Here is a 25854-nt window from a genome sequence, read left to right on the forward strand (position 1 = left end):
AGTTAACCTATCAGATTGTTAATAAAAGTGTTTTACAGTTCTGAGGTAGATAAGCACATTGGATTCTATGCTTAAATATAGGGTTGTCACCAAATTGACAGAGTGGAGATAAAGTGAACTTGGTCACCAAAACATTTCAATCAGAAGTGTATGTGCAGTTTACATATAATGTGGCTTTCCTGTCCTGTGCATGGCATGACATAGTCTGAAGTTTGGTAAGTCAGTGTAGCAGTGCCAGCTAAATAGTGGGTAGTTCTAGGCTGGGCGATGGGGTTCTCTGGGTCCTTTTCAGTTCTCTTGGGGGGTTCTCTCTCATAGAACCCTGGATTCTCACTCATGTGTTTCAGTGTGCTCAAGAGTGGTAATCTTGTGGCAGAAGGGCAAAAAACCAAGTTCTCTCTACTGGCAAGAAGGTACGTGGTGACCCAGACAGAGATCCCTCAAAATATGTAGCCAGCTACATCTGGCTGTAGTGAGTTCCAAAGCCTGTCAGTGATGTTAGATGGTAGTAGTGCAAGGTATGACCAGGTTGCTGATTTGCTCTGCATGGTGGCAGAGCAACAGGAAGAAGTGGGACAGCTAAGGAACTTAAGGGAATCAGAGGAGAAGATTAATTGTTGGAGCTGCACTCTGCCATCCCTGCATGAAGCAAGCCAGCTACCCAAAATAAATTAAGGGTCCCTTACCGTCTTCCCACCATGCAGATGGAGGGCACCTAAGAGACAGGAGAGGTTGGAAATAGGTTACTCCTCAGACTAGATGGTGTATTATCTCCCAGCTTATGTCATCTTTCCAGGTACCCCTCTACAAGGGTATCTACCAGAGGTACAATATTGGAGGCCCTGGTATTTGAGTGTCAGGAAGATAATGAAATAGATAAGGGATCTTCCAGGTTAGAAGTCTCTCCACACATGAGTCAGACATTGCCTTGTATCATGACCAACTCTGCTAGGGAAAAAAGAAGAGTGGTTGTGATTGATGACTCCACCATGAGAGGAACAGAGGTTCCGATATGCTGACCTGACCCAACTCACATGGAAGTCTTCTGCCTCCTTGGGGCCAGGGTAAGGGATGTCACCATAAAACTCTCTCATCTGATATGGCCTAATGATTACTGTCCTTTACTAGACTTTCAGGTGGGCAAGGAGGAAGTCTCATCAACAAGAAGCCTGAGGGGACTCAAGAAGAACTTCAGGTTCTTGGAGTGACTAGTTCAGGGTTCAGTAACCCAAATAGTTTTCTCTTATCTCTGCCAGTCACAATCAATGACAATGGTTACATCAGAAAAATCTCACTAATTAATTCCGGGCTCCGTGACTGGTATCAGCATCAGAATTTTGGGGTTTTGACCATGAATCGGTTTACACAGCACTTGTCATGCTGGCAGCAGATGGGGTATGCCTGTCCCAAAGGGGGAAAAGGATTCTAGCCCCAGAGCTAGCAGAGCTCATAGAGAGAGCTTTAAACTAGGTTTGAAGGGGATAACACCAAGCTCACTAGACGTGAGCTGCGGGATAGCGTGTCGCTGTTGGAGTCCAGATCCACAGGACAACTTAAATGCATCTGTGCAGGGCAACAGACAGGAGAAGCTGGAAGCCATTGTTCAGTAGGAAAACGATGACACAGTCACCATCACAGAAGTGTGACGGAATGAGTCACATGATTGGAGTGCTGCTGATGGTGACAGGCTCTTCAGGAGGGATGAGCAAGGAAAAAGAGGTGGTGGGGTTGTGTTGTATGTCAGGGAGTGCATCAACTGCCTGGAACTCAGTGTTGTGAGTGAGAAGGCTGAATGTTTGTGGGTGGAGATCGGGGGGAGGCCAACCAAGCTGATATCCTGGTAGGAGTCTGTTATAAACCACCTAGTCAGGATGAAGCTACAGGTGAAGTGTTCTTCAAACAACTGGGACAAGTTTCAGGATTGCTTCCCATTGTTCTCATGGGGGACTTCAACCTACCAGATGTCTGCTGGAAGCACAACACAGCAGAGAAGAAACATTCCACGAGGTTCTGAGAGGTGTGGAAGCTACCTTCTTAACACAGCTGGTTAGTGAGCCAACTAGGGGAGATGCCTGGCTAGATTGCTGATCACAGAGAAGGACTGGTGGGTGATGTGATAGATGGTTGGAGGCCATCTTGGGCAAACCCATCACTAAATGACTGAATTCTCAATCCTTGGAGAAGTCTGGAAGAAGGTCAGCAAAACCTCCACCTTAGACTTCCGGAGGGCTGACTTTGGCCTGTTTAGGATGCTGGTTGGCAGAATTTGCTGAGAAATATTACTGAAGGACAAAGGGAAGGCCAGACAGTCTTCAAGAATGAAATCTTTAAGGCACAGAAGCAGGCAGTCCCCATGGGCTGACAGTCAGACTGGTGGGGAAGAAGCCAATGTGGCTGAACAGGGAGATACTGCTGGAACTCAGGAGAAATGAGAGAATTTATCAGCTGTGGAAGAAGGGAGTGTCACCCTATGAAAAGTACAAGGATGTTGTTAAGTTATGTAGAGAGAAAGTTAGAAAGGTAAAGGCACAGATGGAACTAAATCTGGCCACTGCCATAAAAGATAGTAAGTACTTTTACAAATATATTAGCAACAAAAGGAGGGCCAAGGAGAACCTCCATCTTCTACTGGACACTGAGGGAAACCTAGTGACTGAGGATGAGGAAAAGGCTGAGGTACTTAATGCTGCCTTTGCCTCAGTCTTTAATAGTCACACCAGACATCCTCAGGGCATTCAGTTCTCTGAGCTGGATGGCAGACGGGGAACTGATTGAGGTCCCCATAATTCAGGAAGAAATGGTTAGTGACCTCCTGCTCCACTTAGGCATATGCAAGTCTATAGGGGCAGATGGGTTCCACAAAGAGTGCTGAAGAAGCTGTCAGAGGAGCTTGCTAAGCCATTCTCCATCATCCATCAGCAGTCCTGGTATAGTGGGGAGGTCCCAGAGGGTTGGAGGCTGAACAACATGACAGCTCTCTACAAAAAGGGCAGGAAGGATGACCCTGGGAACTACAGGCCTGTCAGCCTGAGCTCAGTGCTGAGGAAGGTCATGGAGCAGATGATCCTGAGTGAGATCAAAAAGCACATGTGGGAAAATGGAGGGATCAGGCTCAGTCAGCATGGGGTCATGAAGGGCAGGTCCTGCTTGACCAACCTGATCTCCTACAATAAGATGACCCACTTGGTTGATGAGGGAAGGGGTGTGGACATTGTCTATTTGAACTTAAGTAGAGCATTTGACACTGTCTCCTACAGCATTCTTCTGGAGAAATTGGCTGCTCGTGGCCTGGATAGGAGGATTCATCGCTGGGTTGGAAACTGGCTGGATGGCCGAGCCCAAAGAGTGGTGGTAAATGGTATCACATGTAGTTGGTGACTGGTCACTAGTGGTGTCCCGCAGGGCACCCCTCAGTTATTTGGCCAGTTCTGTTTAATATCTTTATTGGTGATCTGGATGATGGAATCGAGTGCATCCACAGTAAGGTTCAGATAACTCCAATTTGGGTGGGAATATTGATCACCTGAAGTATAGGAAGGCTCTGCAGAGGGATGTGGACAAGCTGGATTGATGGGCTGAGGCCAATCATATAAGGTTCAACAAGGCAAAGTGCCAGGTCCTGCATTTGGGCCACAACACCCCCATGCAATGCTCCAGGCTTCGGGAAGAGTTCTGGAAAGCTGCTTGGTGGAAAAGGACCTGAGGGTGCTGACTGACGGAGCTCAACATGATCCAGCCTGTGCCCAGGCAACCAAGAAGGCAAATGGCATCCTGGCCTGTATCAGCAATAGTGTGGCCAGCAGGGCCAGGGCAGTGATCATCGCTCTGTACTCAGCGCTGGTGAAGCTGCACCTTGAAACCTGTGTTCAGTTCTGGGCTCCTCACTTCAAGAGGGACATTGAGGTACTGAAGCTGGTCCAGAGGACAGTGAAGCTGGTGAAGGATCTGGAGCACAAGTCTGATGAGGAGCAGCCAAGGGAACTGGGGCTGTTTAGTCTAGAGAAGAGGAGGTTCAGGGGCAACCATATTGGTCTCTACACCTGAAAGGAGGATAGAGAGAGGAGGTGGCTAGTCTCTTCTCCAAGTAACCAGTGACAGGACAAGAGGTAATGGCCTCAAGCTGTGCCAGGGCAGGTTTAGACAGGATATTAGGAAAAATTTCTTCACAAAAGCGTGATCGGGTATTAGAACAGGCTTCCCAGGGAAGTGGTGGGATCACCATCCCTGGCAGTGTTCAAAACAGTGTAGATGAGGCCCTTAGTGACATGGTTTAATGGACTTGGCATAGATTCATAGAATAATTTGGGTTGGAAGGATCTTCAAATGTCATCTAGTCCACTCCCCTGCAACGAGGAGGGACATCTTCAATGAGATCAGGTTGCCCAGAACCATCCAGCCTGGTCTTGAATGTCTCCAGGGGTGGCACCTCTCTGGGCCACCTGTGCCAGTGTTTTACCACCCTCATTGTAAAGAATTTCTTCCGCACATCCAGCCTGAAACTCCCCTCTTTCAGTTTAAAACCATCACCCCTTGTTCTGTTGTGACAGTGATAAAAAGTCTCTCCCAGTCTTTCTTACAGGCCCCTTTCAAGAACTGAAAGGCCACAAGAATGTCTGCCAAGAGTCTTCTCCAGACTCAATAACCCCAACTCTTTCAACTCTTTCCTCTTCTCATAGGAGAAGATCTTAAAGGTCTTTTTCAACCTGATTGATTCTGTGATTCTGTGGTATGGCTCTGGACATTGTCAGTTCCAGGAGTGGGCAGAGAATATCTTAATTCCTTGACTATCCCCATTGGTACCCCTCAGTGCCTACCAGGAGACCATGGGCACTGGTAGTCTGCCTTTCTCAAAGCTTCTTCACAGCACTGATATCTGGTTTTCAACCAAAGTATCCTCTGTTCTTACAGTGAAGCTGCTCCCTTTTTATTAAATTGCTAACGCTGGTGTCAGCCAGCACGATCCATGATGAGTGCTGCAAGAAAATGAACACATCCTGTTCCTCACTTAGATGAAAGTACCTGGCTCTGGTATCTCAAGCATCTTGAATTGAAGCTGCAATGATCAAGGACTGCCTGACATATGACAGAGCAATTAACAGATACATGGCAGTACAGAACAGTCTCTCACCAGTCAAAAGTGTATTTACCTGCAGCAGCATTTCTTCCCCTTGCAGTGGTTGACATGTTTGTACACAGTAACCATGAAACAATATATAGTCAAGTAAAGCCAAAGGCAGGTATAAAACAATGCCTTTTAATTCCTTTCAGCTGTTCAGGTTTGCTTTGCATAGAAGCTGCAGTATCTTAAATGATTGTTGGAATTGCTGGCTTAAAATGACCTGTTGAATTGTGCTCTGAAACTGACTGGAAGTGGTTTTATAACAAAGAGGTGGTTTAGGAAGTTACTCAGTGCTTATCTTTTGATTTCCACTATTCTGCCAGCTTGCCAATGTTTTTGTCAGGGTTATATATACAAGTGAGAGCAGGGTTGCTCAGACAAACTGGTTGTTTTTTTACTTAAATTTAGAAAGAATTTTCAAAGGTAATGGACTGAGAAAAAAGTAAAGGTGATTAATTAGTTAAGGTGAAGGTACATGCCTAAGTAAGTAGACATATACATAGGATTATTCTGATGCTTTTGAAAGTTTTGCTGCCCAAACAGCGCTGTTGAGACTACACTTTTTTCTTTTCTGTATTTTTCAGTATTTATGCATAAAACATTGTCCAATGACTTTTATGTGTGATTGTGGAAAATAGCAATTGAAAGGAGATTATTTTCCCAACAATTTCAATATGAAGAAATTAGCCTTTCTTAAGTAACAGTTAGCTTTGCACTCTAAATAGGAAGCATATTTATTTATTAAAATGTCATTAAGTGAAAGATAATTTAAAAGTTAGTTAAATGTAATTTGCTGTTCACAGTTTCACTTAAAAGCCAGTTTCATTGTATTTGTTCCTTTAAGAGTGTTAATATTTTTACAACTTAGGTTTTGTTTGCAGTGGCTTTGTACTGGGTAAGAACTGAGTAAATCATGAATTATTCAAATTCAGTTTAAAACTAAAATGCTCACTCATTCTTATAACATTAGGAATGTTAGTTACCATTGTTTATGTCATTTGTTATGTTTTGGAGACTCCAGAAAGTACTTGATAGCTCATTGAGCTGTGCTGTGATGCTCTTCAAACCGTACAATGATCACTATTATGGTGATTATTATTTATTATGTATATATCTTCACCTTAACTAACTAATCATCTTTACTTTTTTCTCAATCCATTACTTTTGACCAAGAAAATTCCTTCAAAATCTCAATAAAAGAAATATATGCTACAGTGATTATTATTTTTTATATATCTATTATTTCCATATATATATATATGTTTATTCATAGATGTATAAAGTATAGGTCCCCTTTTGCCTTTGTTTGCAAAAAAATAGTTTTCTAAATCTGACAATTTATTTAAGCTCACACATTTACATCGTTCATGAGTTTGGTCTATTGCATTTAAGGATGTCTTATGTGGACAAATGTCTTGTTAATTTATCTACAGAAATTTAAGATGATTGTATACCATTCGTTACTCGGAAAGTAACTAACATACTCTTTCAGGATGTTATTACTGGAAGTTGAATATTCCTGTTAATATTGGAATGAAGGGAAAAACTGTTGGTTTTCAGTTGGGGTGGTCTGATACCAGGACTGTGATACTGATTTTAGCATTAAATAAATTTATTCTGGATTATATACAGTATTTTCTATAGGCAAAAAAAAGGTAGGAAATTTACTACTTTACAGTAAACATAGAATCACAGAATTGTAGAATAGTTTGGGTTGGAAGAGACCTTTAAATGTCGTCTAGTCCACCCCCCCTGCAATCAGCAGGGACATTTTCAACCAGAGCTGGTTGCTCAGAACCCCTGCCAACCTGACTGTGAATGGTTCTATGGGTAGGGCATCCACAGCTTGTCTGGGCAACCTGTTCCAGTATTTCACCACCTTCATAATAAAATATCTTTTCTTTATACTGAGTCTGAATCTACCCTCCTTTAGTTTAAAACCATTACCCACTGTCCTGTCAGAAAAGGCCCTGCTAAAAAGTCTTCCCCCATCTTTCTTATAAGCCCCTTTAGGTATTAAAAGGCCACAATAAGGTCTCCCCTGAGCCTTCTCTTCACCAGGCTGAACAAGCCCATCTGTCTCATCCTGTCTCCATAGGAGAGGTGCTCCAGCCCTCTGATAATTTTTGTGGCCCACCTCTGGGCTTACTCAAGCAGGTCCATATTTTTCCTGTGCTGGGGACTCTAGAGCTGAATGCAGTACTCCTGGTGGGGTCTCACGAGAGCAGAGTAGAGGGGAGAATCACCTCCTTTGACCTGCTTGCCATGCTTCTTGTGATACAGCCCCGCATACGGTTGGATTTCTGCGCTGTAAGCACATATTGCTGTGCTATGTCCAGCTTTTCATCACTCAGTACCCCCAAGTCCTCCTCAGGGGTACCTTCAGTCCCTTCATACCCAAGCCTGTATTGATTCTGGGGGTTGCCCCAACCCAGGTGCACTAGGGACGTTGCACTTGGCCTTGTTGAACCTCATGGTGTTACCCTGGGCCCACTTCTCAAGCTTATCAAGGTCCCTCTGAATGGTGTCCTGTCCCTCAGGCATGTCAGCTGCACCACTCAGCTTGGTGTTGTCTGCAAACCTGCTGATGGTGTGCTCGATCCCACTGTCTCTGTCACTGATGAATGACAGAGATGGTTCCAATATGTTCCTCTGCGGAACACCACTCATCATTGGTCTCCATTTGGATAATTCCAGTTATTTTATCCCTGTGGTACTAGCCTGAGTTTTTCTAGGATGAGTCTCATTTCCTTTGCCTATTTTCCCCGTAGTGACTTCTTTTGACTTTTTTTTTTTTTTCTTAATATTGGAACCCACCCAGATTCAGTTCTATCTGTGCCTCTGTGCAGGCCTTTATTAATTAATGACAGCGTTAAATCAGACTGGATCAAGAACTCACCCCCACAGCTATTGTGGAGTAAATCACATTCTCACAACCTGATCTAGAGCTATGAGGAGTAAAAGCAAAAGCAAAGGAAATAATATTGCTCATATACAAAATAGTAAATTCATATACTCAGTTAAGACTATTATAAATGACCAGGATGATGACAAAAATTTCCAGAAATCGATTTTTGCAGCAGAATAATCAGCTGACTCTGCCTCAATTTGGCTATCATTTTCATTGATTAATCATCCACTGCTTAGAAGAAGTAATAATAACAATTTAAAAAGTCTAACTCCTGTTTTTTAATTAAGTTCGGTTTGTCAGCCACTCAATTTTACTGTCATTTCTCCTGTGTAAAATTGAGGAATCCTGCAGTTCACAGTCTGTTTCCTATGAAATCAGAAGTGATCCTTTCTGATGAATTTTCTTTGTAAGGCATTTCCCTTGTTTCTTGAACCATTTCTGTATTCAACTTAGGTTTCCACTGTTCCCTTCAAATGTCAGGGTCATGATCCTAGACACTTGTCTACCATCTGTGTATTTCTATATTGTTTTTGTGTCAAAAGTTTCTTCTCAGATTTTAACTTTAGTGGTTGCTTTAATACTTTCTACTGAAAGTTATTTGAGTTGCTTTTTCACATGACTCATTAAATGCTCTTCAGAACTTGCTTTCTGGATTACAGCCCTTCATTCTGTGGCCTTCTAGAAGTTTAACTTTGAATTTGAATGTATGGTGTTTTTAGCATAATTCAGTAGGACAGAGAAAAAAATTTTGAATGTTAACCAGTTATTTTCACACTGAGAGAAGATTCTATGTTGATTTTTCTGAGTTTTTCCTAAAGTGATGAAACTCAGAGAAATTATGCATGTTTCTGCACATGTAAATAAAAGGTATTTTGAATATAAGTAAGATAAAAACCCATTTGCACCAACTTACATGCTAGTAGGGGTAAAAACCCTTTGTCTTATATCAAGATTGGTATTAACTAATTTTAAGATCCAAATACAGATAAGCAACGAATTAGTATCCTAATAAAAGTGCCAAAAAAAAAAAAAATCACCAAAACACTTAACATTTTAATTTTATGTCTTAATTTTATTCAGAAATCACAATGCAGACATCGGAGACTGGGGCGGATACAGGTTCAACTGTGACTTTACAGACATCTGTGGCTGGCCAGGCAGCAGTGCCCACACAGGTAGTTCAGCAAGTACCAGTTCAGCAACAGGTAGGTGGCTGTTATTTTTGGGAAGAAAAATCAGGACGGATGATTCTTCACAATGTATTAAAGAACTCTTATTTTGTACGATGCTGCTAAGTGAACTCTTCTGCTCTGCTTTTATCAATTTTATTTACCTGGAATTAAAGTAGCCTTACAAAGGCAAGCTCTTTTCAGGATCTGTTCCTTGCCTAGGACATCTGACAAGCCTGAGTAGTACACCTACATGATTCTAATGTAGGTTATTGTGGAATTCACGTAATAGCTCATAGAAATTTACTTTCATTTATGTTACTGAGTATTTTTTCCATTAAGCAATGAGCAATGAATATGTTTCTGATATTATTGGCTATATAATTCCTCCTTTCATTTGGACATCTAGGTAAGTGCAATACAAATGTAAAAATGAAAAGCACTGTCCTTTGCATTGCTAGGCTTGAATCCCTGCAGATCTTTGCATAATCTCATGGAGGTATTTGTGGTGTAGTTCATGATGTGAATTTCCCAGGGATGTAAGAAGACTTTTGTAGCAGCCAGCACAGTGCACACCTGTTACATGAGACAGTTACTTACCTATGCAGCACACACAGGCTTTGGAAGGTGTGGTTGCAGAATAAAATAGCGACAAAAAAAGGAAAAGTATAGGGGTAGAAAACAGAAACTGAATGTGAAAAGCCATTTCAGCTGTCCCAAGACTTTTCTGGAATATACAGAAATCAGGTGTCCATGTGATTAGTACTCTGGGTGATAGTCTGATGTTGTTTTTAATCAAAAACTGACTTTAAAGTTTCAGAATGATATGAGAACAGTACATAGTTTATTAAATAATGTAATTTGTTTCTGTGCCAGTGAAGCACTTTTCCCTAAATTTAATTCTTCAGCATTTATTAAGTTCAGTTCTAAAATTCCAGGTGATACATTTTTATTTTTTCACTGTGTTCCACGGTCTCATACATTTCAGTGACAATTTTTCCCTGATGCACAGATTCTATTTATAATGTCTCATAGTTTCATTCCTATCATTTCTGCTTATGTCTTCATGTATCTTTTAGGATGCAAGCTTTTTTAAAAACAATAAATATTCAGAAGAGCATTGAAATGGAATTAAATATTTTATTTAAATGCCTTCGTGTATTTGCTCAGAATGCATCACTAGTGAGTCAAGAATTGTTTGAAATATTTTCTCTTGACTTCAGACAGTAAAATAGCTTACTGTCTTTTTACTTTAATGTGGATTAGGATGAAGGCTTTTAAATACTATGCTAGGTTTTGATTGCAGCTTCCTTTAACTCAGCTAACCTTTGTAGGAAATTTTGTCTAACTATTTTGTAGCATTTATGAAGCTGAAAAATTCTTCATGAAATACCATTTGGATAATTTGTCTGATTTTTATGTTCTTTCATGATGACAGATGTTTAATAGATGTAGTTTATGTGATTTTTTCTTTGTGTTTCCTGTATTTTAGCTGTTCAGATAAAAGGTGGCAATTTGGTATGCTGCACATTTGCTTGTTTTAAGCAAACAGGATATATTTTCGATGGTCTAATATTAAATACTGAGTTTTATCCGTGTGAAGTACTGATAAGTATGACTCATTGAAGATTGGTAACCAGTTAGTGGCATATAGAAAGGTATTCCAGTTGTCCTTTATTAATGTAATACTTGTGTCAAAACTCAGAAGCCCAGGATTATACTGAGTTTTTTTCTTGCTTGATTACAACTTAATGAGAATAGGAAAGTGATTTTTTTTCTTTTGGTTGCACTGAGTATGTAAAACTGTCCCTGTAAAACCTTACATGCATCTCTTTTGGTACTGCTGCTTTGAGTATTCCCTTTCATTGAATGCTCTATCATTATTCTGGATTTTTTTTTTTATTGTTGTCCTTGGGGGGATGTTAGACTTTATCTCTTCTGTTGACTCTGAACATTGCTCATAGCATTAAGCATAATGTTTCAGAATGGAAAGCTAAGGGATCAAACTAGCCAAGGAAGAGGATAATCTACAAAATTTGCAGGGATTGAAGATGCAACAAGAATGTTGGGAAATCCAATGCAGACAGTATTGCAGTGATTAAAACATGGCATGCATAGGAGATCTGTGTAGAGAGAGGACAGATTATGGAAGTGGATGTGTGGCAAGGAGGAAAGGAAGTGTGAAAATATGTGGTGTGCCAGCAGGAAATGAGATGAAGAATGTGGGCAGGATAGCTAATTTTAATTGTAGAGTTAAAAAAAAGGAAGGAATATCAAACATTGAAACAATCAGCATATTGAGGAAACTGTAGGTGTGATCTGCCCTCAGGAATTATCTGCTTATAGGTTGCATTTGCCTGAAGTTAATATTGGCTTTATGTACATTTGATAGGGCTAATTTGCCTAAAGAAAATCAGGAGAGTGTTAATTTCATCAAGTCGTTCTTTTGATGGCAGAGGAAGAGCTTACTATTTCTGAACATTAAAAGTTATCAGTGTTGAAAGTTGGAGGGAAGGTTTTAGGTGCGTAGTATAAAACATATGCTTTAACTTTTTTCTGCTGTTTATGAAAGACGTAATAATGCCAGCTGTATCCAAAATACACGTGAACACTCACATTAGGATTATATTCTCTTGTGAATATAATTTACTAAAACAATAGAGTGTTTCTTGAATTTGGTTAAACTCAAAAATACTGTAATGCAAGTTCCTGTGCACATACAAATTGGCATGAGCTGAAACATCTGTATGATGTTTACAGTAGTTTATTAGTACTTTTTAGTGAAAAATGCCATTTAGGAGGGGTTTTTTATGCATTAATATTAAAGCATTGTATAGTATTTAATTTTTCCTAGTGAGGTCTTTGTTTCCTATGTTTCCATTCCTGTATATGCACCATACTTAAATGCAAGCATCAATTTGGGGTTGTTTACAAGGCATCAGTATTTCATTTATTCTCACAAAATGTGTATCTTTTTCAAAATGTAGCATTTTTGCCCTGAAGAAGAGTAAGCTGAATAAGTGAATGGTGGACTAAGAGCCTTTTTTCTATAGCTGTGTTTCTACTGAAGCATCTTCTGAGCAAACAGTGAAAGAGTAACTTTTGATATTTTCAGATAAAACAGATCTCTAATTTGCATATAGCTGGTATAAATATGGAGCTCATATAAGTCTGCTGTGATACTTCAAGCATAGGGAAAAAAGGGTACTATTAATGAAAACCTGGGCTTCCCCTCTTGTAAAAATGGCACTGTTGGCAGTGGGATTCATGCAGCCCAGCCACTGTTAATGTTGAGATGGGATAGATGGGAATGATAAGGGAATAAACACATCCACATGTAAGCAAAAAGCTCCAAGAATAAGACCAAAAAGGTGGAAGTGTAATTAAATGATGTTCTAACAGCCTGAGTCATTTGTTTCCTCAGATATGAGGATTTTTCACTAATGTATCATCTCTTTTTCAACAAGCACTCTTAAACACAGTGCAGTAAACTTCTAAGGATTCAAAACTCAGCTTGTAGTTTATGCCATGCAATGTGGAAGAATTGGAGAAATAAAACTAAAAATAGTCATATAATTTCTTTCATAAAAGTATATCCATGCATCGGAAGTTGAGCAAATCATTTCTCCATATTCACTATACATAATGGCCATCACGTTCATAAAGCATTCTATCATTTACTGAAGATGGAGACACTTCTGCTAATCAAAATTGTCCTTAATGCAAAGTCATGTTTAGCATATGAAAAACATAATCATGAACTGACATTAGCCATAATATAAATATGAATGTGCTTAGAGTATTACCGCATATGCTATTTAGATGTTACTTGGCAAAAGTAATCCAGACTAATGAAGCTACAAAAATTTTCATCTCTGAGAACAGAAAACAATGCACATCTAAATCATTTGCATCATTTGCACTGTGGATAATTTTATGTTCTTTTTAAAATGGAGTTTAAAAATCCTTAAATGTTTTGTCCTTTGTTCTATTCTTTGCTTAATAGTACTTCGAATACAAAAACTTTTTATTACAAATCAAAATTCTATCTTAAATCTGTGCTTCAATGTAATTTTTGCATTTCAGTATGCTTTTATGCACTTTAATTTGTTTACAAAATCTCATTGATACAAATTATCTTAGTTCCTCAATTCTCCTCTGAGGTAGTATAGTTAATAATACCATTAATTTTCTTTTTTTTCCCCTTCAACTAGTAATTATAATTACACATGTATAGTGAAATGCCTCTTGCTCTTCTGGAACATTTCAGCTGCTTACTTCTAATCCTGTTGTAGTTATTTGTTTCAGGCTACAATCACTGAAGCAAAAGTAACAAAAGATCTGCTGTCTGACCCTCCTTAACTCGTTTCTTGTACAAGTCAGTATGTTTTCTAGCCAGACAATAACAACGCTTACCATGACTAGCTCACCAGTCCACCCAAAACCATACAATTTTTGAACTTGCGTACTGTTCATTTTAATAACTAATTCATTGTATTTTCCATTTTCACCTCAAATCATTTATTTCTTGCTATATTTTTTAATACAAGAAGGCTATTTAGATTTAGATCTCTGTTGAATATTCTCTCTGTGATCTCGAATTTCTGCTTTGCCCCAAAACTAAAGTAGATACCTGATACAATTTCTTTAACAGTTTAACGAAAGATGCAAGGAAAATTATAAATAAAACAGAAAGGAAGAATTTTTTTTTTCCCCCACAATTTCCACAAGAAATGTTGCAGGTTTTTTTTGGTGATGTTTTGTTTCCTCAAAACCAACTTCTTTTCAAGTAATTTGTGTAATTTGTATAATTAAAGAAAGTAGATAAATGCAGTTAATTTCTTCCTGACATTGGAGAATAAAAAGAAAATCCAGAGGCACTAGAAATGATTCCCATTAAAATATTTTTCCCCAGATGGAGTAAAATAGAAAATAAAATTAGTAATGGAGATATAACAAAGATTTTCCACCTGGCAGAATTTTCATATACAAGGCCATTCTAAAGGCCACTTTTTTTATTTGTCGTAGCTTTACTTCTAACTTATTTGTCATAGGTTTGCCAATAACTTTCTCTACCTTAAGGATGTTATGTACATTGCAATACAATGTAGTGACTAAACCTCCCTTGATCACTGTAATCAATTTAAAGATAGCATTACTGAGTTTCAGAGAAGCTGAAGCAAAATAACTTCTTTTATAAACTGCCTTCTTTTATTATTGGAAAAATTAACCTAATTCAGTGGCCCTTTTGTATTGAACTTCATCATTAAAATTTAAAGGAAAAACATGTTGATCTACAGAAGTATCATAAGATACTATAATAGCACTTAGTCTATCCATTCTTAAATGTTGCTTTAAAAGATGAGTTACTTTATTTGCATAAAGAGTCATGACCTTTCTAGTAGTAGTGCTGCATGTAATGAGTTTATTCTTGTTGTTCCAAACCAGAGAATAAACACATTTTGGAACTTTTCAGTTTCCTGTCAAATAGACATTGAGATTTGATACACTTTATACCACTTTTTCCCTGCAGTATCCTCTCAGTTCTATGGTAAGGGTCTTACACTATGCTGAACCTGGTTTTGAAATGATGGTAGCTTGTATCCTTTCTAAGCCTAACTATTCTATTATTCTATGATATAAATTTGTTATATAACCATTGAATGGTTTGGATTGGAAGGAACCTTAAACATCATCTTAAGTTCCAACCCCACTGCCACAGACAGGGACACCTTCCACTAGACCAGGTTGTTCAAAGCCCATCCAACCTGGTCTTGAACATTGCCAGGAATGGTGCATGTACAGGTTCTCTGAACAACCTGTGCCAGTGCCTCACCACCCTCACAGAGAAGAATTTTTTCCTAACACCTAATCTAAATCTCTCCTCTTTCAGTTTAAAGCCGTTCTCCCTTGTCATATCACTACATGTCCTTGTAAGAGGTCCCTCTCCAGATTTCTTGTAGGCCCCCAACACATGTAGTGCTTAATGTGGGAAATCATGAAACTTTCGATTTTAATAAATATTTCAACCATCATGTTGTGTTTCATTGCTGTTAATGGGTAGAAAAATCTGGTTTCTATCATGCCAGTACAGCTGCATTCAAAACCTTCAGTGTTTCTGGTTTCTTTCAGAGTTCAGGCTTTAACATGAACCCAAGGGAAGTTTTCTGTGAAAATCTGGATTCTCCTTTCACAGTCTCAGTCAATACTATATAAGACTAGGAAAAATGTGGCTATTTACAGAACATCTAAAAATACAGCAGAATTGAAGGTATTAAACCAGGGTATTCCCAAAGAGGTCTTGGAGATGATCCATCAAATGTATGAACTCAGGTTCATTGGGTGTTTGCAGTTGGTAGGACCAACTTGATAATGCTGAAGGTAATGGATAAGAAAATGACAGTCACGTAAGAGTAGTTTATGTTAAAGCTATTTACTAAATATGTGCATTGTCACTTTCTTAATACAGTTCCTTGGGTAAAATTGTGCTGGGCTGTGAAGTCTCTTAAGTCCTTTTATATTTCTAGATTCTGGCCTGCTCTTGAAACAAAGTATGGCTTCTCTAAGTGATGGAAGGCTAAAATATGGAATTCTTAACTGTTACAGTGGCAGAAGATGAAAAAATTATTAATGGAGAGAAAATTTACATAACCTGAGGCTTCCTTACGTAGTATATAAATCAAAGGAATTGTGTTGAGACTAGTCTTGTTACACATCTTTGTCACTGACATGGACAGTGGGATTGAGCGTGCCCTCAGCGAGTTTGCCGATGACACCAAGCTGTGTGGTTCGGTTGATACCCTGGAGGGAAGGAATGCCATCCAGAGGGACCTTGACACGCTTGTGAGGTGGGCTGATGCCAACCTCATGAAGTTTAACCATGCCAAGTGCAAGGTCCTACACCTGGGTCGGAGCAATCCCAGGCACAGCTACAGGTTGGGCAGAGAAGAGATTCAGGGCAGCCCTGCAGAGAAGGACTTGGGGGTGTTGGTTGATGAGAAAATGAACATGAGCCGGCTTCAGTGTGCACTCATAGCCCAGAAAGCCAATGGTATCCTGGGCTGCAGCAAAAGGAGCGTGACCAGCGGGTCAAAGGAAGTGATCCTGCCCCTCTATTCTGCTCTTGTGAGACCTCACCTGGAGTATTGTGTGCAGTCCTGGTGTCCTCAACCTGAAAAGGACATGGAACTGTTGGAACAAGTCCAGAGGAGGGCCACGAGGATGCTCAGGGGACTGGAGCACCTCCCGTATGAAGACAGGCTGAGGAAGTTGGGGCTGTTCAGCCTGGAGAAGAGAAGGCTGCGTGGAGACCTCATAGCAGCCTTCCAGTATCTGAAGGGGGGCTATAGGGATGCTGGACTCTTCATCGGGCACTGTAGTGACAGGACAAGGGGTAACGGGTTAAAACTTAAACAGGGGAAGTTTAGATTGGATATGAGGAAGAAATTCTTTACTGTGATGGTGGTGAGGCACTGGAATGGGTTGCCCAAGGAAGTTGTGAATGCTCCATCCCTGGTGGTGTTCACGGCCAGGTTGGACAGAGCCTTGGTTGACATGGTTTAGTGTGAGGTGTCCCTGCCCATGGCAGGGGGGTTGGAACTTGATGATCTTAAGGTCCTTTCCAACCCTAACTATTCTATGATTCTGTGATTTATGACTATGTGTGCTTTTACAAAACAGGTGTGCCATCTCATCAATATATATGAAGATAATCCATGCCTTAATGCCTTCTGTTCTTTAGCTCATTGATGTAAAACCAGGTTTTGTCAGTTTGTTATAGCTGATAATATTTGGTGGAAGTGGTTACTCAGTTTGAGTGTTTTGATGAGGACCTCAGTTACATGGTTTAGTGGTGGACTTGGCAGTGCTAGGGTAACGATTGGACTTGATGATCTTAAAGTTCTTTTCCAACCTAGTTGATTCTATGATTCTGTGATGCTATGATCCATAATTTTATATTGGCTCAAAACATTACTGGCGAAAAAGCTCATATCGCTGTAGTGTACAAAGGTCAAAAGCTCTTACACAAGAAGTAAGTTATCTTCATGCAAACCTTTATTCTAAACTTTCTACAACGCTTCTGAGCTGTCATTTAAAGTTTGTCCTATGCAGGACTGAAATGAAAGAAAAGGCAAAATGTGGTCAAATGATACCTTATTCCATAGTAAATATAATTCTTCAGCTTGGTGCAAAGCATAGCTATACTTCATTTCATCCTTACTATGCTTTCCAGTTAGTTGTGTCTTTGACACTGAAGGTGTATATGCTCCATGAGTGGTTATCTTCAGTGTTAGGGCTCCATTTACCAGTCTTATGGCACAGATACTGCGGAAGAAAAGTAACTTGCTTTGCTATTGCTGTGACATACATTTAGTAATTATGAGAACAGAGTTATTCTGTATTGTTTAGAAGCCATTAGGTGCACTTGAAGCATCAGTCCTTCTTTACAATAGTCCAAATTTCTGCTGTTTTTTTTTTTTTTCAGGTACAGCAAGTGCAGCCTGTGCAACAGGTACAGCATGTCTACCCAGCCCAGGTTCAGTATGTGGAGGGAAGTGACACAGTCTACACTAATGGAGCTATGTAAGTTGGCAAATTATCAGAATTTGAATGTTTATTAAACTGAGAAGTTAAATATGTATTTTCAGTTACATTCTACCAACTAGTGTATTCTAAGGTGGAAGTAAAAATGACTCAATCAAAGCTCTTTTATTGTCAAAATAGGTTTTTTTAATGAAAATATGAATTCACACTGTTTATGAAGCGTTTATTAATATTAATTTGTTGAGGCATATTTTTTGTGTAGGTAGAATTCTTGTGATTGTTTTAATTGTACTTACATGAAATTATATGTACAGCATTGTGTTTGAAGGATACAACAGTACCTTTCAGTTTGTGGCCTTGGCAATGCTGGGGAATGGTTGAACTTGATGATCTTAAAGGTCTTTTCCAACCTAGTTGATTCTATGATTCTGCGATTCTGTCTGTAGGATGTACTCTGTTAACTTCTGTCCTCAGGACAGAAGGCAAGTCCTTCTGTCTTCCTGGCTGCAGTCCTAGTGGCAAATGCCTAGAAAGGTGCAGCAGCTGTTACTGTTCTTTTAAGAAAGTAGTAATATAATTATTTTTTTCTGAAGCAAAGAGGAGAGGCATAAGGAAAGTAATGCTGTCTCCTTTTGCTGTTCAGTAGTCTCTTTTCTGCACATTATTGTGCATTTCCTGCTTCCTTGAACATGGTTTTGAATCATCAGGTTCCTTTCTCCAATATGCAAGCTTAGAAATATAAAATAATCTAGGCTTGACCAGACCTCTGGAGGTTATCTAGTCTAATCCCTGACTTGGAGCAGCACCAGCTTTGAAGTTGGCTCAGACATCAAAGTAGGATCATGTTGCTTTGGAAGAAGCTTCTCTACCTCTCTTTTTCATTTACCATGTTTACCTTGTTACTGGCTTTAGAAAGAAATACATTTGGAAAGCTTCTTTATTCTCTGCAGGTACTTATTTGTTGATGGTAATCCAACAGTGATTCAAAAGAGCAGTATTATTTGGATCAGAGACTCCTGATGTTAACACTGGAAGCATACTTTGGTCATTTCTACTAGCACATTTTGCATACTTAATTTTTCACTTACTTTGTCTGTTTTCTTTTAACTTTTAAATCCTAAACAATGTATCTTAAATATGCATTAGACTTTCTTCTTGTACTGGTTTTGACAGAGAGAATTTTCTTCATAGCCGCTGCTATTGGCCTTGTGTTTTGTGTTGTATTTATATTTTGGACTTGTGCTAGAAACAGCCTTGATAGCAATAGGGATGTTTTAGTTCTTGCTGAGCAGTGCTTATGCGTAGCCAAGGCCTTTTCTGCTTCACATAACTACCCTGCAAGCGAGTAGGCTGGGGATACAGCAAAGGGGTGTCTCAGACCGCAGGACATTATGCTAACAATGAAAGCTGGGGGAGGAAGGAAGAAAGGAGAATGTTTGGAGTGATGTTTGTCTTCCCAAGTAACCATTACATGTGATGGAGCCCTGCTTTCCTGGAGGTGGCCGAGCACTGGCCTGCCCTTCCTACCTCATGGAGGCAGTGAATTAATTCCTTCTTTTGCTTTACTTGCATGCCTGACTTTACTTGCAAAACTGTCTTCATCTCAGTGCATGAGTTTTCTCTTTTACCTTTCTGATTCTTCGCACAGCCTACCAGAGGGGAAGGGAGCAAGTGGCTGTTTGGGGCTTAGTTGCCAGCTGGGATTAAACCACAGCAGTCATTTTTGGCACTTAGTATGGGACTGCGGTCCCTGGCTATGGTGTAAAGCATATTTTTTCACACTTTGACCCTTTCAGACCAACACAAATGCTATGGTCTGAACTGTGTCCTGTAGGGCTGATGTGCCAGGCAGTCAAGTTCACACAGTCCAGTAAACCCAGCTGTCCCTTTCCTCCACCTGAGTGGAGGCAGGGCCTCTTTATTCCTGGTTAGAGTATTTGTTACTTGAATTTTTGTAACTGCAAAAGGCAAAACTGTTTTTTAACATGTACAGGAAAAAAGGGAGCATGGCAAATACTAGGGCTCTGTTTCCATCCCTGGGGCAGTCAATTCCAGGTATACTAGATATCCCTCCAAGTGAAAGAAAACTGCAGCCTGCACTCTGCTGCCAGAGGGATCAAGAATTGTTAGGGATATCAATCATAATATACCATTTGCTGCATTTGACTCGGACTGAAGTTTAGCATGTCCCACAAAACAGCACTCAGTGGCAGCATGAGTTCATTGCAACCATAACACTGTTAGCCTACAAAAGAGGTCATTCTTAAAAAAAGCTGTTATTCAGATTTCTCTTTTCAGTTATCTCTTGTAAATTCTTACGTGAGCTGGGGGCCCACACACTTTTGGCACTGCTTGAGATACGAACTACATGACTATTTACAGTCCTTCATAAAACTAGAACCAGATGTTACTGACTGCTTTGTACAAACCTTCAGGTTTCCATGATTTTAATGTGTTTCTGAATCTAAATCACAAATCACTTTGTCAGTTTCTGCAAAATCAGTCAGTGGGGTACAAAAGACTTCCTTAATACAGTAAGAAAGCTCTCCTTAGCAAGTGAGCCTAACCTAGATTGTCTTTCCCTACTATGCAAGAAAAATTTACCTGTGTTGTTGTGAACAGCCAAATTGTTTTTAATTATTTTGAGAACATTAACCTCTCTAAAGATTATAGTTTCATTTGTGGAGAATCAGACAAGTCTGTGTTTCTACTCAGAATTCTTAAGACTATATTTTGTGAAACATATTTTCCTCATATACTTTTATACTCCAGATTAAGAATGGAAAAATGTAATTTATATAAATTAGTTGACGTTACTGAATAGATTAGACGTTAGGAAAAAAATCTTCACTCTGATGGTGGTGAAGTCCTGGCATAAGTTGTGGGTGCTCCACACCCTGACCTTCAGAGAAGCTGTGGGTGCTCCATCCCTGACAGTATTCAAGGCCAGGTTGGATGAGGGTTTGAGCAGCCTGCTGTAGTGGAGGGTGGGGAACTAGGTGATCTCTAAGTTTCCTTCCAAACAAAACCATTCTATGATTCTATGATTCTCTGACTCTGTGTATTACATGCCATAGTGCTATTTATTTGATAGGTGAAGGAGAATGTCCTTTCGAGGTTGCTGATGGCTAGCTTCCTTCAGAAATTGAAGAACTGTTTTTCTATTTGCTGTTGACTCCTGTTGTGATAGAAAACACAGAGGCCAGACTCTTGTGCTAAAATATTTAGGCAAGTATTTAGATTGCAGTTAATCTTTTTCTATTCTTCATAGAATCGTAGAATAGTTAGGCTTGGAAAGGACCTTAAGATTATCTAGTTCCAACCCCCCTGCCATGGGTAGGGACTCCTCATATTGAAATTTATGAAAGATGGGCCTCGTAGATCCTGACAGATTCACAGAATTGTGTATCAGGCAGTTTGTCTGGTTACTCCCACTCCAGAAATTGTCTGTTTCACTTTCAGAAATAGAATTAGGTTTGTAAATTATGTGGTAGACTAGAGTGATCACTTGTTTCTCTTTTGGGTTGGTTTCCTATAATTGTTTGATTTATTTTGTGATAATGCTAGATCAAAATCTTAATTATAACTCAAAATCAGATATAGGGTGCTTCCATAATCTATCAAGTTGACAGTACAGCTCTAGCAATGGAGTAAGAAGACTGCAACCAATAGTTAGGGTGAAGACGTTAATTCAGTGTACAGGCATCTCTGGAAAAAAAGTTACAGCATATCTAATGAAAGACTTATTTTTTTATGTCAAAAAAGCCCTTGCAAACTAGGCCTGATTAAACTCTATATATGATAGCAACAAAGGATGCAGTTAGAATATATATGAGGAAAGTTACCTGAATCTTTTGAGTCCAAAGGTAAGAAGTTTGTCAGTTTTCACAGTCTTTGCCAAATGTAACTGTTGCATTCTTGTAACACAAATGTTCCCACACATTTTATAGCATGATTTGTCTACACTTAACAGTTACTTGTTGTTAGTACTATTGGAGGCATAATGGTAATTCAAGGGGTGTAACCTGCAAATTGTCACATTTATTGTGTAATATGAGGATATTTGAATTATGTTATCTACATTTGTGTCTGGTTAATAACAATTTTACTTGTCAAGCATGTCACTCTGTACTGAAACAAAAACGCATGGTTATTGCAATGGCATGTACAGGTTTATCTGGCAGTTTAGAATAGATAATATTATGGCTGCCCCTATATTAAGAAGCCAAGCAAGTCCCCTCTGCTAGACATGAACTTTCTTCTAATTATAATCTTTTCATCAAATGTAGCCATTTACTTGATAATTCTGGTGTGGCCAAGAGGATTTTAATTGCTGAGATTGTCCAAGAATTGCTGTTGTGCCCAGAACACATTCTTCACAGATTTTTTTGCTACCATTTGTGTGGTTTATGTGGCAAAAGACATCTTGAACCAAGAATTTGCTATTACTTAGGTTAAAATCTTAACTGTCAATTCAAAGAATCATTATCGATAAAGTTATTATCTTCCTAGGACTTCTAGTATCCATCTTTTTTTCTCTGACATTATGCTTGCCCTTTTACTACCCCTCTGCATACTAAGGTCAATGGCTTCCACCTGAGAAGGAGTTACAGCAAGTTACAGCCATGACAGGTCTTGTGCTTGGAGAAGTATGATGCGTTGCGGGGGGGTTCTGTACTCACACTATGTCCACTTGCAGCTATGTTAATATGTTTCCTATCACAGTCCTCACATTATGCTTCATTGGTTTCCATTTTTCATGTTACATTTGAATTTACTGTATATAGCATGTTTTATGTTTGCTGGGCACTTTTGAATACTGTCACTCCAGCTCATGATCCTCTCCTACACTTTTAATCTAGGGTCATCTGCACATAATAGCTATTTGATATTACTGTCTGTTAGTTAGAGCAATGCATTAGCATTTTAATGAGGCGTTTTATGCCACACAATTGTAGAAAGCTAATCTAAAATGGAGACAGCTTAAGTAACATTTATCTGATTGTTCAACAGTTACTATTACAGCTAAACTAGGACAGAGCTTTAGGCTAGCACAGACAAGTCTAGACAAAGGAAGCCTGACAAACCCAAGTCTTGAGATCTTGCAGAGTTAGTACAAACACTGTGACAGTTTCCTAACAGTGGCAATACCATGTTATTTGGATTACAGGTCTGCAGTACTTCGTTTAGAGGTCTGTTGCTAAGGTTCCCTTACCTGTCTAATTTATGGGTCCTGAGAATACAATTCATAAGATTTCTCTTCTATTGTCATTTACTTTGTTCCTTGGTTTACTGGGATTTTGTGCAGCTGTGCATTGAGTGTGCTTTTAATGCTTTGTTTCCATGTGGAAAAATATTTTGGACTGAGTGTTGAAGATCTCAGTTCTTTGTTACTGATAATGAATTACTGTCAGTAACATACTTACTTTAATTTTTGAATATGACTAGTAAGAGTTTCTTTATGTAGAATAATGCTACTGTATTTTAGGTAAATTTTAGAAAGCTTTTTAAAAGCATTTTTCTGTCTGATATGTTTAAGTTGTCCATATAGAAAAAAAATGTGTATGTATAAGGCAGGTCAGCTGTTCACTATTACGAAGGAAATTACTTACTCTGAATTTTTGTTCCCTGGTTATATATTCATCAATTGCCCTTTCTTAGTGTAGGTTTTGATCTTTGATTTTAGCAGTTTCAGTTGATAAGTGAGGATAAGTGAAAGGAAACAATGACTTGCTGTCTTGTCAGGTCTTCCATCTTTGTCTTTAGGTCAATCAAGGAGGCTTTTGTGGAAGAAGGTTATTAATTTATTGGGATTTAATTTGTTATTAAAAAGCCCCAGATAAATATTCTAGGTGCATGAGTAGATTTCTTTGTGGGAGGAAGGGGACTGTGTGAGACAGACGATTTAGCTTTCTCCATTATCATTTGACTGCTTTATCATGTTCTGTTGTGTCAATGTTAGGGCATATGGCACTTCCTTTTCTTCCCATTGCTTATGATTTACCACTTCCAGAGTCTGCACCAATGGATTGGCTGTTTTAAGGCCTTCACTCAGTATTAGAAAAAGGATTCTGTTCTCTCTAGTTTCTGTGAAGCCCACTATCAGCTTTATGCCGACAGGGTTGAACAGAAATCTTAAAGGAGTTCAAGGATATTCTTCTGTTGTGAAAGACTTTCTTAGTTTTTATGCATGGAGATTTTCTACCATATTGCAATACTACATAGCATTATAATGAGCATTAACTACTGTGCATAGAAGTAACAGTGTACCTGGAAATGTTTGTTTTTATCTAGTGTTTATCATATTTATATTCCATGAAATAATTCCTTAGTTAATTGAGTATCATAAAAGGCTAACTTTCAATATCGAAATGACAGCAGAAAAATGCTTATATGCCTGCCTGCTGATCTATGTAGGTAAACCATACTAAAACCCACAAGAGTAATTCTGAGGTTATTACTTGAGGAAGACGATAATAATTATTATGTAACTTGCTTGTTTGAATTAGAATTACAGAAAAATAATAAAAAATTACACTAATTATGCTGAATGGTTTTATTGTTTGAATTAAGATGCTCTTCTTGTACAACCACTGTAAACAGATGATGCTATTTCAACTTACACTATAATATATGTATACGTACTTATATGTACTTATATGTATGAGTATATACGTACTTATATCTATATAAGTTCAAGTAAAAAAATAGATTTATGTGCATTTTACCTAAGACTTGAATTTTCCATGTCAGTGCCTACAGCTAGCAATTAGAATTCAGTAGTTAATTACTTATTTTGCAAGACACAGAAGTTACTAGAATATAATTTCAAATTAAAATCTAATTAAAACAAATAGAAACTGCACTGCCTGAACTTCTAACCTGATTTGAGATTTTTTCTTTAAACACACTCTGAATTTATCAATTCCTGGAAAAGGAAATGAATTTTCCATGTCAGTGCCTACAGCTAGCAATTAGAATTCAGTAGTTAATTACTTATTTTGCAAGACACAGAAGTTACTAGAATATAATTTCAAATTAAAATCTAATTAAAACAAATAGAAACTGCACTGCCTGAACTTCTAACCTGATTTGAGATTTTTTCTTTAAATACACTCTGAATTTATCAATTCCTGGAAAAGGAAATAAATCTCTTTAGGGTTTGGTTGTTGTTTTTTTTGTCTAAAACACAGAATGATGCAAAAATGTTTCAACAAGGCAGGTATTTCTAAGACATGAATAAAACTACCCTAAGCCTGCCGGGGACTGGGCAAATATAAATATAGGAAAGGTAAGTCTGTCCCATCAACTGCTTGCTCAGAGAAAATCTGTGGCCATGATCAGCCTATGTTAAAAGCTCGAGACATGGTGGCATGGCAGGAACACTGATGTATAGTAGTCAATAGATCAGACTCTTGACATTTACATAGATTGTGAATTGTTTCTTATGTGTGAATGTATGCATGTACACACTGAAAACTAAGGGAGGGCAACAACAAGGTTAACTCTGTGCCATTGTTTTTATTTGTCACCTTTCTCTGAAGAGGCAAAAGTATATCTAGAAGTTAAGCTCAGTAACATTACATTAGTGTCTGTAATATAGCTCAAAACATTGCACTTAATTTACAGGGTAGTGCGGAGGTTCAAATTGTTATAAAATATATGTAAGCAATAAGGCATAATAGGTGATGCCTTGAATTACTGTACCTTGCAATCCTATCCCAAGTCATGCTGATCTCATTAATTTCCAGTGGGGGATCTTAACATTGGACACCTGTTCTGGGCTTGCTTAATCTTAATTGAGTTTGCACAGTGTCTGGCTTTGTTTGACTTGTTTTCAGGGTAAACATCATTTAGTTTGCACAACCTTCTGGAAACCTAGGATTCTGCAGCGTAATTACTTAGATTTCAAACTTATTAGTAACTGTGATGAACATTCTAATGCCGTGTTCTAGTAAACACTGAATTTCACAGTGTTTAGATAGGAGGAACTATCTATACTCTACCAAGACAATTATTCTGTTGTCTACCTTGTATCTCAAGCCATAGGATACCATTTTGGTATTCTCATAAAAAGCCAGAAGACTTTAGTTGCATTGAGTTTCGTCCCT

The 25854-nt window shown here is 38.7% G+C and overlaps 1 protein-coding gene across 4 annotated transcripts in view; it reads left to right on the forward strand.

Moving 5' to 3' along the window:
- The window catches only part of RFX3 (regulatory factor X3), a 110817-nt gene that overhangs the window by 41700 nt on the left and 43263 nt on the right, over positions 1-25854 (forward strand). For all 4 annotated transcript variants that reach the window (XM_057406068.1, XM_057406065.1, XM_057406067.1 and 1 more), the window contains exons 2-3: positions 9111-9235; positions 17685-17782. In XM_057406068.1, coding sequence (XP_057262051.1) covers positions 9119-9235; positions 17685-17782 — 215 coding nt within the window. In that variant the 5' untranslated portion in view covers positions 9111-9118. The remainder of the gene's footprint in view (positions 1-9110; positions 9236-17684; positions 17783-25854) is intronic.

The sequence above is a fragment of the Pezoporus wallicus genome, unplaced genomic scaffold, assembly GCF_028554395.1.
Source record: "Pezoporus wallicus isolate ANWC-B61680 ecotype Strahan unplaced genomic scaffold, APGP_CSIRO_Pwel_v1 contig_7506, whole genome shotgun sequence".
In the NCBI taxonomy this organism is placed as follows: domain Eukaryota; kingdom Metazoa; phylum Chordata; class Aves; order Psittaciformes; family Psittacidae; genus Pezoporus; species Pezoporus wallicus.